The sequence below is a fragment of the Penicillium chrysogenum genome (genome assembly GCF_028827035.1).
Source record: "Penicillium chrysogenum strain IBT 35668 chromosome Unknown utg000005l_segment0_segment0, whole genome shotgun sequence".
Taxonomy (NCBI): domain Eukaryota; kingdom Fungi; phylum Ascomycota; class Eurotiomycetes; order Eurotiales; family Aspergillaceae; genus Penicillium; species Penicillium chrysogenum.
The window spans coordinates 1,367,581-1,381,631 of record NW_026622753.1 but is presented as its reverse complement, the minus strand read 5'-3'; the positions used below and the strand labels follow the sequence as shown (position 1 = coordinate 1,381,631).

Sequence of the window (14,051 nt, the reverse complement as noted above, 5' to 3'; positions counted from 1 at the left end):
AACCACACGATTATCAAGTCCAAAACAGTGTAAAGCTCAAGCAACGCTTTGGTAATTGAAATACAGCAAGGTGTGCCTTGTATCGCACCCTGGTGCCTGATTGGGAGCTCCCACTTGACACCTGAGGCAGGCACACTTCCGACAACTCGCACCTTGCACCCCATTCCTCTTGCAACCTCTCCATCTCATCGTTCCCCCATCCATTCCTCTCCCACAGTGTCATCTTCTTTTTCCCGATACCCTCCCTCTCTCGATATCGCATGATCTCGCGTCCATTTCATTGATCTGCTTTATCGATTTCCCCCGTCTATTGCGCCTGTGTCTCTTAAAAATCTGTCTTTGGACCTCCAGATCAAATGATCGCGTCTCCTAGATGACCTTCCCTCCCCCTCACCCTTCCGCCCAATCGTCGATTGCTTCTGGCACCGATAAATCTTCTTCGACCAGGACCGATATTGGTGCCTGGGGTCGGTCCGTGTCGCAGTCCGGCGCACGTCGTGGGTTGACTCCACTCGCGACCAACATATCCTCCGCCGCTCCCCCACGGCTTCCCGGGGCTTGGACGCAGGCCTTGGGGTTTCGACACCGTCTTCGTTCTCTGCCGTGCTGAGTTCTGCCAGGGGTCTCTCCGGTGGAAGTCCCAAACACACATCATCGCCCTTCACATCATTGCAATCTGGCTCGCAACAGCACGCAACAACCCTCTCGTCTCCTAAATTCCGAGCTCACACCCCTTCCATAGGGTCCCATTTGGCCTCTGCTACAGGCTCTACCCCGGGTGGAGGAGGTACTGGGGGAGGAGGTGGTGGGCCGGGATCTTCCAGAGGCGTCTTCTCGCCGCTCTCGTCCGGAACAACCGTGAATTCTCCCACAGGCTTCGCTTCTGACAAGCCGGGCTCCACAGCTGCCCACTCGAGCCAATCGTCGCTCACCAAAATCTCCATTGCCCAGGTATTCCTGTTGCTGGATTCTATTACAGAGAAAGAAGGAAAAGAGAAGTGGGAGACAAAGGCTGCCCAAATACACAAGGTTGGTGCTGCTGCCATATATCTCCATCTACTCGATTCTAATAACCGCAGCTTGTGACATCGAACGGAATGGAGGTTTTTTCCAAATACTTTCGCCGCCTCCTAACAGGAAATGCGCCCCAAATCTTCCCGGGCGTCAACAAGTCCGTTGAGAATGCGGGCAACTACCCTCTCCTTGTCCAGGAGCTGCAGAAAGTGTCCTCGGACATGGAGCAGTCTCAGAAAATCGCTGAGACAGTAGATACTTCTGAAGGAGATATCTTCCGCGACTTCGACCTGTCTACTTTCCTGGATCATTTCCGACTTGACCCAGTTGTCAAAGTTGCACTTGCCTTGGCCTTTAAGCTGACTAGCAAGTCAGATCTTCGTGCTAAAGGTATGTTTGCTTCCTTTTGTCTCTGGATTAGCTCTAACCACACCCGTTAGCCGATGCCATCCTCTCGAATTCCATTGCCCCTTTCTTGCAGAGCTTGGCGAGTCCCACCGAAGTGACCAAGGATTACTCTAACTCCTTCCTTGGCATGACGATTGAACGTTTCATCTTATACCCTCCCCGCAACTTTACCGACGATGTCAAGGCGAAGCTGGTTTACGCCGCCAATCTGCGATACCAAAAACTTGGCTTGGATATGCCATTCGAAGTTTCCTCCGCCCTACAGATGTTCAATTTTGTCAACCCTCAATATGTCCTGGTGCGACAACTGCACGCCAAGGGAGCTCGTGCTACTGCAAATATCGAGACGATAAGTGAAGTGCTTAATTCAGACCCGAAGAATTGGAGTGAAGAACATCTAGCCAGCGCCCTTCTCTTCATGATCTTGTCGCAATATTGGGAACAATTCTCGCTAGAGACATTCTTAAGTGCATATAACGACAAGCCAATCAATTGGCCCCTGTTGTTCCGCCACTTCGATCGCGAGGGCCTCCGAGTGGATCCGAAGCAATTCACCAAATTGTACAGCGTTCTTTCCGCTATGTCGGTCAACGACTCGTCTTTGGATGTTCAAAAGCTTTGGGGTGGAGACTGGGAGCATCGTGACACACAGATGTCATTCCTGACAGCTTTTGTGGCCTCTCGGATCGACCCATTGCAGATCACGAATCTTCGCGCAACTTTCCCCGCTGACTTCTTCGAGGACGCACCTGATATCGTCAAATTGCAAGGCGAGCGTGCGGCGAAGTCACCTCTTCGGTCCATGGACGCTATGAAGGCAATTTTCGACCTTGCCTTGTTCTCCCAGGCTTCGTGGGCTGCGACAGAAAGCCAGCTCCTTATAAAAGCTGTTGTTCAATATGATCTGCCTGTTTTCCTTGTTTCTGCTCTGGCTATTCCGCAGCCGTGGTCCAGTGTCCAGCAGAGCTTCGTGCTGCGCACATTCATTGTCTTCATCTCAAAGCAAGAGGATGGGTATCAGCTTGCTCTCCACGGTGCCTGGCGACAAGACCGACAGTGGGTAGCAGAGCAGCTTTTCACCACTTTCACTCAGGATCCCACGTCCACCGCTGTGATCTACGAGCACGCCGCTGCATACGGGTGGCTCGATTATCTCCTTGGGTTCACCAACGGTCTTGCCCTCGATCTCGCCTGTTACTCCCACCGCAAGAGTCCCTTTGACCTTGAACAGTGGGTTCGGAATGCCGCTCAGAAAGGCGCCATTGATATGGGTGGTCTGCTTTCTAAGTTCCTGCGAATCAAGGCTGAGGACGAATTGCACGTCCAGCGGAAGGAACAGTCTGCTCATCAAATGGTCAGCCTCGCAGTCAAAACAGTTTATACGCTTTTGTCTGTGTTGGAGGAATACGTCGGGGACCGCGAAAATCTCACACCTGTCCAGCGCATTTGCATTCAGACATACCCTCGCCTGATCAACTACGGTGAAGGATTCGATGATATCATCGACGCCAATGGCGAGAACGGTAACACGTTGCCTGACTCAATTGACAAGCAGATGCAAGAGCTCTTTGGTAAAATGTACCACGAGGAACTCTCGCTGCGTGAGATGCTGGAGTTGATGCGAAAATATAAGTCTTCGCGCGATCCCACAGAACAAGATCTGTTCGCTTGCATGGTGCACGGCCTGGTCGACGAATATCATTGCTACCACGAGTACCCGCTAGAGGCTCTGACAAAGACCGCGGTCATGTTTGGTGGCATCATCAACTTCCGTCTTGTTGACGGCATCACTCTGAAGGTCGGCCTCGGTATGATCCTCGAGGCTGTCCGCGAGCATGAACCCCACGACCCGATGTACAAGTTCGGCGTGGAAGCGATTGAGCAGTTGATCAACCGTCTTCCCGAGTGGGCTGGTTTCTGCCACCTGCTCTTCCAAATCCCCTCTCTTCAAGGCACGCCCATCTACCAAAAGGCAGAGGAGGTGCTCCGTGAACAGGGAAACCAGATCGGCGAAGCGGAGACAGGGCCCTTCGATGGTCTTGCTTCTGTGCCTCTCACTAATGGCAATTCTGTCGGCTCCCCCATCGGCGATGGCTCCGTGCGCAAGTTCCGTTCTATTCAACTTGACCCACCTCTTCGATCTGAACTCTACGAAGACCCGGACGAAGACATCCAAGACAAGATTCTTTTCGTTCTTAACAATGTTTCCGAACAGAACATTGACGAGAAACTTGAGGATCTGCGAGAAGTTTTGCGTGACCAACACCACCAGTGGTTCGCCGCATACCTGGTGGAAGAACGTGCCAAGTTGCAACCCAATTTCCAGCAGCTCTATCTCGACCTTCTTGGGCGCATTGGCGACAAGATCCTCTGGGCCGAGGTCCTGCGGGAGACCTATGTCAGCGTCGCTAAGTTGATTAACTCAGAAGGCACCTTAAGCTCGTCAACCGATCGCGGCCACCTGAAGAACCTCGGTGCTTGGCTTGGTTCGCTGACTATTGCTAAAGACAAACCTATTAAGCACAAGAACATCTACTTCAAGGGCCTACTTCTGGAAGGTTATGATACCCAACGCCTCATGGTTACGATCCCCTTCACCTGTAAAGTTCTTGTGCAGGCTACCAAATCCACGGTCTTCAAGCCCCCTAACCCCTGGCTGATGGATATTTTGGGCCTGCTGTTGGAGCTTTATCATTTCGCCGAGTTGAAGCTCAATCTCAAGTTCGAGATTGAAGTCCTCTGTAAGGATCTTGATCTTGACCACAAGACAATTGAGCCGGCAATCGTCATTCGCGATCGCGCTGCACATGTCGAGGAGCCGCTGCCTACTGTTAACGCCCCAGAGGGTCTCACTGAGCCATTTGAAGACTTGTCCCTCAGCGCTATCAACCCAGCCGTCCGGAGCGAGAGGTTGTCTCCGGCAGCCATCATGTCAACACTGCCGAGCCTTGACAAGATTCTTGTTCTGCCCTCCTCGGCCAGCAGCATGGTCGATCCCAGCATTCTCAAACAGATTGTGCACACCGCCGTCGAGCGCGCCATCGCCGAGATCATTACCCCTGTCGTTGAGCGCTCTGTTACCATTGCGTCCATTTCCACCGTACAGCTTGTCTCCAAGGACTTTGCTATGGAGCCTGATGAAGAACGCGTGCGCCATGCCGCGGGAATTATGGTCCGACAACTTGCCGGTAGCTTGGCACTTGTCACCTGCAAAGAGCCTCTGAAGGTTAGCATGACCAACTACATCCGCATGATTCAGCAAGACTACTCTGAGCAGCCTATGCCAGAGGGCTTGATTCTTATGTGTGTGAACGACAACCTGGATGCTGCCTGTGGCATTGTCGAGAAAGCTGCAGAAGAAAAGTCACTGCCTGAGATCGAGAAGGTGATTGAGCCTCAATTGGAGGCCCGTCGTCGCCATCAGGCCAGCCGCTCTAACGACCCCTTCATTGATCCTTCAATGAACCGCTGGGGATTGTTCATTCCGGAGCCTTACCGGCAAGCGCCTGGTGGTCTAAACAAGGAGCAACTCGCCATCTACGAAGAGTTTGCCCGTCAATCTCGCGGGCCGGCGCCATCCACGGATGCATCGGCCGGTCGCCAACTCCCCGACGTGCTTGGGGAATCCTACCCTGCTATTCCAAACCTTTCCACCCCCGCTGAGCAGCCCGCCATTCCTCACAGAACTCCCCAGGCGCAGCCTGCCATCTCTCAAATGCCCCCCGTTCAGACCAACGGGTTCCTCGACGCCCAGAGCCCCCGAGAAAGAGTGGAAAGCCTTGTCTCCGACCTCCAGCAGTCTGCTCGCGGCGCTCCTGAAGAACACGTTAAGGATCTTGGCAGAGATAGTGCGGTTCTTCAAGAATACAATCAGGCACTGCGTGCCATCATTCACTCAACGAATGGAGAGGAGCTGGCACGACTGACCTCTTTGAAGGTTTGCACCCTTTTGTATTCCCAGCCCCATGGATCTCTTGAGATTGAAGTTCTCGTGCACCTTCTTGCCAAGCTGTGCGATATGTCCAGTCTCATTGCTCGGTACACGTGGGCACTCCTCTCCGAAGTTGATGATGAGCACATGTTCAATGTGCCGGTCACCGTTGCTCTCATTGACGCAGGCCTTCTCGACATCCGCCGGGTCGATACGAACCTGACCCGACTCATTCTTTCCAGGAATGTTCCCGCTTTGGAGTTGCTGGGCAACTTGATGGATCGCGTTCTTTTCAATGAAGAACCCTCTGCCCTTCGATCAGACTTCTCCGGCAGTCTAGATGCCATGAGCCAGTGGCTTGCTGAGGATGCAAGCGTTGCTCCCGGTCTCGAAATCGTGCGAAAGCTGCGCGAGTCTGGTATTCCCGAGGTCGTAAACCCTCTCCTTGGTGACCAAGCCAGGTCCAAGCGAGACCAAATGGAGTACATCTTCAGCGAGTGGATCGGTATCTACAAGGCCCCCGGTGCGACTGACCGCACATTCCACTCTTTCCTTCAGGACCTCCACAACCGCCAAGTGATGAACAACCAGGAGGATTCCGCACTATTCTTCCGTCTCAGCATCGACATTTCCGTCGCCATGTTTGAGCATGAGTCTCAGAACCCCAACGGCAGCCTTGACGAGGCCTTCCTCTACATCGATGCCCTCGCTAAGCTCGTGATTCTTCTCGTCAGATTCCAGGGCGAGAGCGCTGGCGCCGTCAAAGCCAATAAGGCTACGTACTTCAACTCCATTCTGTCTCTCTTGGTCCTGGTTCTCAACCACCACCAGGTCATGAGAGGAGAAGCTTTCAACCAGCGTGTATTCTTCCGTCTCTTCTCAAGCATTCTGTGCGAGTACTCTATGAATGGCCTCCAGCACACTGAGCAGCACCAGGGAATGATCTTCGCCTTGGCCAACAAATTCCTCTCCTTCCAGCCCCGTTACGTGCCCGGGTTTGTTTATGGCTGGCTTTGCTTGGTCTCCCACCGGGTGTTCATGTCTGACATGCTCAACATGCCCGATCGCGCAGGATGGGCGCCTTACTGCGAAATCATGCAAGCATTGCTGTCCTACATGGGCGAGCAACTAAAGGCTGTCAACATTACATACGTTGCTAAAGATCTATACAAGGGCGTTCTCCGTATCTTGTTGATTCTGCACCACGATTTCCCCGAGTTCGTGGCTGAGAACCATTTCCAGTTCTGCAATGTGATCCCGGCTCATTGCGCTCAGCTCCGTAACCTTGTCCTCAGTGCATACCCCTCGTCATTCCAGAAACTTCCAGATCCTTTCCGCGAAGGCTTGAAGGTCGAGCGCATCGAGGAGATGCGGGAAATTCCCAAGATTGCTGGTGATATCGTTGCTCCTTTGCAGGCTGCCAACATCAAGGACATCGTTGACGGTGTGCTCCAGAACGAGAGCATCTCCGACCCTGCTGTTCGGCAGCTTTGCGACGCCATTCTTAACCCCGAATCCAAGGACACTGGCCTCTTCTTTGTCCCCGTCGAGGTGGATGTTGTCCTGGTTAACGCGCTTGTCTTGTATATTGGTCAACAAGCTGCAGTGGAGCATGCATCCAAGGGCAACACCCGCAGCGCCTTTGAGAACTCCACTCACGCGGCTCTTTTGGAGAAGATCGCCCAAGTTCTGCGACCTGAAAGTCGGTACTACTTGCTTAGTGCAATGGCCAACCAGCTCCGCTACCCCAACAGCCACACCTACTTCTTCAGCTTCACGATTCTCCGTTTGTTTGGCGTGGACTACTCCGAGCAGGATGACTCGGATATCCGCCAGCAAATCATTCGTGTGTTGTTGGAGCGGCTGATTGTCCACCGCCCGCATCCATGGGGTCTAATCATCACCCTCCAGGAGCTCCTCCAGAACCGGAGCTACTCATTCTTCCATCTCCCCTTTATTCAGGCGGCACCTGAGGTAAGCTTCTCACCAGTCTTTCACAATCTCGCGATACTAACTCTTCCTCAGATTGGCCGTCTTTTCGACGCTCTTCTCCAACACATCCAACAACAGAGCCCTCGCCCCATTGCCTAGGCTTCTCTCGGCTTCTCATCCTCATCCTCTTCTTCCATATCTCTCCTCTAGTTCTTTCTCTGGTAACTCGGGCGGTAAAGGAGTACTTCGTTGCATGTAATTTTCACGGGGTTCTCTTCCGCAATTGCTTTCGCTTTTTTTTGCCATTTTTATCTTTTCAGTTTCATGTTACGGCAGGGGCTAGCCGTGGTGATGGCATGCATATTTATTTTTCTCTTACGATTTTCGCATGACTTGAGGTTCCATGATATTTCTTTTTCCGCGTCTCATGCTGCCCGCGACCTGTAATGATAAGACTGTAAAAGCTGGGAGTTGACGGTGTGTTCATTATCTGCATGGGGCAATGCTAATTTACTATTCTCATGATCATTGTAGCTTCCTTTTGGGCCTTCCGTTCGGCTTCTTTTAGCATAATGGACTACATCTCCTTTTGTCACCTGTCATCTTGGCCAGGTTTACTAGCAAGTTGTGGTACTCATCCTGACGCGTAACCCTAGCGGTCCCTTAGTTTCATTTTGGTCTGAGATGTCGTGTTGGCGACCAACCTTTCTCTCCCCCTGGAATATTCCCTGAAACGATTGGATTCATCTTCTAGCTTAAGCCGAGGCCAATTCCTTTACTACGGCTAGTACAGTCTCGATAATCCATGCCGTTAATAAAAATAATGTTATCACAATCCGTCCCACATTAGGGGAATTCGAACGTTAAGCATACGAGATTGAAATTCGCTCTTATGAACAAATTGGACACTATAAACGTATCGTATCTTATAAGGTGACCGAGGAAGATCTTATGCTAGAACGTTGAACTTATCTTCGCAGTATGCTCTAGAGTGTTAGCGAGTCTGTTATTCCTTAGGCCATAAAGCTTTAGTAGGCGCTAGAAGCTATAGAAGGTCTCGCGTATATCTATAGTAAGGAGATTATCTATATAGACGTTGGCTATCACAATATCATCGTGGATAATGCCAAACACGTTAAGATTATTAACTTCGCTAGCTTCGGTATCGACGGTGAAGCGCCCTTAGTCTGCTATAAGTGGTATGTACCTAGGTAGTTGTATGGTTGAACAGGCCTCGGTGCAGATAACGGAGATAACAGGATAAGCCTCATGGGACCTCAACTTCCAAGGTTGTTTCTGCCAACTATTCCGCCACAATGGCCGACTCAGAATTTGGTGACGAGTCAGAATATGGTCCATCTTCCACCAGGGCAGTCATCGCGGTGCGTGCATTGATGCAAGTTTCTCGGTTGTAACTGACACAAGACAGGACGCGGTCCTCGCGCCGTTCCGCGCGCTGGTATCGAAGTCCGCATTACGGCTATACCTGAACACGCTGCTGTTCATAGGCGCCGCAACGTTCCTAATTGGCATCTCCGCAATTGCCTATGGGGTCTTCTATTTCAACTTTATTCCCACGGTTGGGCTTGAGCGCGAAGTCCATCTACAATTCGGGTACGATACCATATTCCCACAGATGGATACACCCAGCTCAACTAACTTGCGCACAGCGATGGCAACCCCTGGGGCACAGCACACTTCGACTCGGAATTTGTGGCTCTGCAGCCCTACGACGTATCTGTGACGCTCGAGCTGCCACGCACGCCCTCAAACCTCGATACAGGCAACTTCATGCTCGATCTCACCCTCTTCTCCTCCCGCCCCGCATCGGCTCTCCTGCCCGGTCCGAATAACGCCCCCATTTCGCAGGCCCGTCGCCCTGCTATCATGACCTATGCTTCGCCACTGGTGGATGTTGCCCGAAGAGTAGCGCGGATGCCGCTGTATGTTGTTGGCTTGCGCCGGGAGTCGGAGACGCTGGAGGTGCCGATGATGGAACTGCTTGAGTTTAGGAAAGGAACGCAGAATTTGCCGCGGAGTCTACGGTTGGAGATTCAAAGTGACTCAAAGATGCAGGTTTATACTGCTCGGGTGGAGTTCCGTGCTAGGCTTACGGGGCTTAGGTAGGTGTTCTTGGGGAATAAGATATTTGAGAGGTATGGCTAACAGATGGGTAGATGGCTTATGTATCGCTGGAAGATTACTTCTTTTGTTGTCTTCAGCTCTCTGTTCTGGTCTGTTTCAGTTCTCTCTGCTGGCTTGACGTGGCTGGCGATGACTTGGGTTTTGGGGGCTATGCCTAAAAATGAGATCAAGGAGGAACCGGAAGACTCCATTAAAGAAGAGTCCGGGGACGGGGATACTTCTGATGAATCTTCCGAGGTCAAAAAGGAGGAGCCGGAGGAGCATGAAAGGTTGCTTTCTAGTTATCCAGCCGAGGGTGATGAAGTTGGGACAGGGTCTGGACTAGAAAGCGCGGAAGCTCGTGGAGTACAGAGACGCCGAAGTCATCTGACACAAACAGAGTGAAGGGATTTGATTCTAGCTAGTTGATTATATGTAATGTCCTTATGATATAACTAGTGTGAATGACATTGTGGATCATCTGGGCCGATTTGCGACAAAAGCGGGGGGAACTTTCTTCCCCTCCATTCTTCACATCTCAACCAACTCCGGCCCCAAATGCATATCCTGGTAAGTACATATAGTTCTTACATCAATTTGGAGGCTCATCTCCATTTAGGTCACCAACGACGACGGCCCTCCGTCGAACCAGTCATCGCCGTACGTGCATTCGCTCGTCCACTCGCTCCAGTCCGCCGGCCACACAGTTTCGGTCATTCTCCCGCACCAGCAGCGATCATGGATCGGTAAAGCGCACATCGTAGGCGCATCCGTCAAACCTACCTACTTCCGGCCTGGCACGCTCCACCAAGAAGATGGGACAATACACCGGCTGCCTCGGGGAAGTGATGGTGAACCCGACGAAGGCGACGAATGGGTTCTGATCGACTCGACTCCCGCGAGCTGTGTCCAGATCGGTCTATATCACTATTTCAAAGAACGTGGTCCTATCGATGTTATTGTCTCCGGTCCAAACTATGGTCGCAACACAACCGCACTGTTCGCATTGTCCAGTGGAACCATTGGCGCGGCGATGGAAGGTGCTTGCTGCGGCAAGCGCTCAATTGCTCTGTCATATGCTTTTAGCTCTCGAAACCACGACCCTGTTATTATCGCAGAGGCCGCGGGCCATTCAGTCAAGTTGATTGAGCATCTTTGCGCAAACTGGGCAGACGGGGTGCACCTCTATAGCGTCAATGTTCCCCTCGAACCCGGCGTCAGCGAGAATAAGGTTCTATACACCAATATGCTGCAGAATACGTGGACATCTGGGAGTTGTTTCCAGGCCGTCGACCCCACATCTGCAGACGACCCTGATTTGCAAGAAAAGCAGCTTCGCAACGAAGGCGAGGTGGCAGGAAAGAAGCCGGATCAGACTGTCGGTAACAGCGAGAAGTCATCCAGTGGACCCCGGATCCAGCACAAACATTTCAAGTGGGCGCCGAGTTTCCAGGACGTTTACCGAAGCGTGGAGGAAAGTGAGCCTGGCAATGATGGCTGGACAGTTAAGGAGCAAATGACCAGGTTTGTCCAATGCCCTCTTTTACTTCTGAACAGCGACTGACTTTTACAGTGTCACGCCTCTTAAGGCCAATTTCATGCTCGCGCCGGGTATCTCAGGGGAGATTAAGCTGTGAGTGAAGACTTGGACGCGATGGGGACATGGTATGGAGGGTTCTATCCGAAATCTACATGTTGCATGCATTTTAGATATCTGGCTTAGCTGTTAGATACCATGTCCCCTCCCCTTTGGTTTGCTTTTCTTCAAGTATCGTTTCTGATAGACGGAGACTTTGTAGATCGGCCAATCAGCCTTCGTTGTACTCCCTCGTCGACTGCGATGACTCCTACGTGCAAGGAATGGTTGATCGGGCATTAAATCGTCGCCTGGGAAGTGCCTCCAAGCGTGTGTCTTCTGTGTCCGAACTACCGGACTCTTCTGCGCCGCTTTTCCAGTACCGCGAATATGAGCGCCTCGACTTCGATCATATCATGTCCAGACCCTCGACGTCTCTTTCCAGCGCATATATCATCCGGAAAGCTTTGATTCGCAAGCACTATCTCTCAAACACAGTGGCCAATTGGATCTCAAAACACCCAGATAGCGTCCTGCGGCACCACTTCAAGCCCGCCTTCGACTTCGAACTCGACTACGCCGAATTCCTCGACGACGCCCTGCTAGAAGCATACGAGCTGAACGAGAGCCTAGCCAAGAACGAAGAGCGCCCCGACTCCGAAAAAGAATGGTGGATCCTCAAGCCCGGCATGAGTGACCGAGGCCAGGGAATCCGCATCTTCAACAGCGAAGACCAGCTACGCGAGATTTTCGAGGAGTGGGAAGAAGACTCTGACGACGAGAGCGGATCCGAGACAAACGCGGACGACGCCGAAGGCGACGTCAGCACCGCCCTAGACACAGGCATCGTCACTTCACAGCTCCGCCACTTCCTCGCACAGCCCTACATCGACCCTCCCCTCCTCCTTCCATCATCCTCAAACCGCAAATTCCACATTCGCACCTACGTTCTCGCATCGGGCTCACTGAAAGTCTACGTTTTCAAGGAGATGCTCGCGCTCTTTGCTGCTAAGGCCTACTGCCCTCCGCACGAAGAAGACGACGTCGCCGACCTCGCACGCCATCTGACTAACACCTGTTTCCAGGAAGGCGGCAGCTCGAACGAAGGCAGTGTGCGCCGCTTCTGGGACCTCGACCATCACGTCCCCGGTCTCAGTGCAGACTGGAAGGAGAAGATCTTTGGGCAGATCTGCTCGGTGACGGGTGAGGTGTTTGAGGCTGCGGCCCGGGGTATGATGATTCATTTCCAGACTCTGCCTAATGCGTTTGAGCTGTTTGGTGTTGATTTCCTCGTTGACGCTAATGGGGATGTATGGCTGCTGGAGCTCAATGCGTACCCGGATTTCGCGCAGACTGGCGAGGATCTGAAGGAGGCTGTTGTTGGCCGCTTGTTCGAGGAGGTTGTTGATGTTGCTGTCAAGCCGTTCTTTGGTCTGGGCGACGGGGCTGGTACTGATGATATGAAACTTGTTGCTGATATTGATCTCGGAAGACATGCTTAAAGCCGGGGTTAGAATAGATGATGATGTAGATATACCACTTGTGATGTACAAGAATAAAAGTTGTGATTTGGATATCTCATATAATCAGGTCTTTTCCCTTCTCTTCGTGGCCCTTGGCCTATCTAGTTATCTACATAGTCTTCTTGCCAACTATATCGTACAATTAATATACCATTCTCTCGTTCAGGTATCATTCTTCCAGTAAATACGTCCCTCAAACAAACGACGCGCTGTGCGGAAGACCGTGGCAGAAGTCAACGCTCCATCTACGTCGAAATTGGCACCAACCAGCAGATTCCCACTGGCATGACCAATAGTAATGCCAGCACCATCGACAGGATCCTCATCCACAACGCCAGCCACCGTACTCTGCGGTACACGAGCAGCAGCAGCAAGAGCCAAAGCGACAGTAATCGGGACCGCCCTATGCGGCTGTCCAACAGAAAGCGCACGAGCCAAAAGATCAACATCAGCAGACGTCTGTCTCTGTTCGATATCCCTGGAATCAGTCATAGAAGGGGCAGCCACGACACAAATCTTCGGCACACTACCAGGCACCGCCGCGGCCTCATCCGCAATGCCCATTTTAACGCCCGCCTGCCGACGAATGGAGTCCAAGCGCGGCAGCAAATCCGGATGAGCAGTGATCTCATCAGGAGTCAGATTCCCGCTCACGGCGAGATCAACCGCCTGTACAAAGACACAGGGGTTACCGGCGTCGATGCACGTAGCCCTGATTCCGTCAAAGATGTCGACGACATTACCGGTAGGCAGGAGTTTACCTGTGACGGAGCCGGCGGGTTTGATAAAGTCCAGTTGGACGCGGGCAGCTGTACCAGCAACACCGTCTATGGCGAAGTCACCGCTGGCGGCAGCTTCGCCGTCGACAACGGGGAAGGACGAATGGATGATTTTTCCGGTGTTGGTGTTGTGGATGCGTACCGAGGTCGAATCCGGGCTGGGGTTTTGTAGCGGGAACACGTGTGCATCGACGGCGAAGGGGCCGACGGCAGCACTCATATTCCCGCAATTACTGGAATAGTCGACGTCGGTGTTCTTGATTCCGAGGGAGATGAAGGTGTAATCCACGTCGGCTTCATCGTGCGTCGATGCGCCTACGACGCAGACCTTCGAGAGGCTGGATAGTCCACCCCCTAATCCATCCAGTTGTCGGCCATGGGGATCTGGACTTCCGATTACACTGCGGAATATGGGGGCCCAGTCTTCTCTGTTCGGGGGCAGGTCTTCCTGCTTGAAGAAGACTGCGCGGGAGGTGCCGCCGCGGTAGTATGCTGCTGGTAGGGAGTGTTGCTTTTTGGACTGGATATATCGCCGGCTACCGCGTGCTAGTGGGGCCAATGTTGACCGGCATGGTAGGCGAGACATTTGTTTGAACATGCTGGGTTTACAGTAACCTGGCCATTGTTTAAGGGAGATCATGTTTGGTCCAAATACCTCGGAGTCACTCCGATAGCGGTGTCGGATCGTTCCGATGGAGCGGATGGGCCGACTGGGAAAGCAATGTATAGAGGTGTAGATCATTTTTACATTATTGTTCTATGGG

At 52.4% G+C, this 14,051-nt stretch overlaps 4 protein-coding genes across 4 annotated transcripts; 3 read left to right on the top strand and 1 right to left on the bottom strand.

The window, feature by feature from the left end:
- Positions 1-373: 373 nt before the first annotated feature.
- N7489_008932 (CCR4-NOT core subunit CDC39) lies at positions 374-7,444 on the top strand (the record flags this gene model as incomplete). The annotated part of the gene is given in 5 exon segments (XM_056714682.1): positions 374-467; positions 485-1,029; positions 1,080-1,404; positions 1,455-7,327; positions 7,379-7,444. The coding sequence occupies 5 exon segments, from the start codon at positions 374-376 to the stop codon at positions 7,442-7,444; spliced, it is 6,903 nt and encodes a 2,300-aa protein (XP_056562304.1).
- Positions 7,445-8,601: 1,157 nt separating this feature from the next.
- Positions 8,602-9,814, top strand: N7489_008931 (seipin; the record flags this gene model as incomplete). The annotated part of the gene is made up of 4 exons (XM_056714681.1): positions 8,602-8,667; positions 8,715-8,899; positions 8,956-9,408; positions 9,463-9,814. 4 exons carry the CDS (start codon positions 8,602-8,604, stop codon positions 9,812-9,814), a joined length of 1,056 nt encoding a protein of 351 aa, XP_056562303.1.
- Positions 9,815-9,967: 153 nt separating this feature from the next.
- On the top strand, positions 9,968-12,487 carry N7489_008930 (uncharacterized protein; the record flags this gene model as incomplete). The annotated part of the gene is made up of 4 exons (XM_056714680.1): positions 9,968-9,979; positions 10,029-10,933; positions 10,983-11,042; positions 11,209-12,487. The coding sequence occupies 4 exons, from the start codon at positions 9,968-9,970 to the stop codon at positions 12,485-12,487; spliced, it is 2,256 nt and encodes a 751-aa protein (XP_056562302.1).
- Positions 12,488-12,670: 183 nt separating this feature from the next.
- Positions 12,671-13,885, bottom strand: N7489_008929 (DUF453 domain protein; the record flags this gene model as incomplete). Its single annotated transcript, XM_056714679.1, has 1 exon — positions 12,671-13,885. The coding sequence occupies one exon, from the start codon at positions 13,883-13,885 to the stop codon at positions 12,671-12,673; it is 1,215 nt and encodes a 404-aa protein (XP_056562301.1).
- Positions 13,886-14,051: the final 166 nt, after the last annotated feature.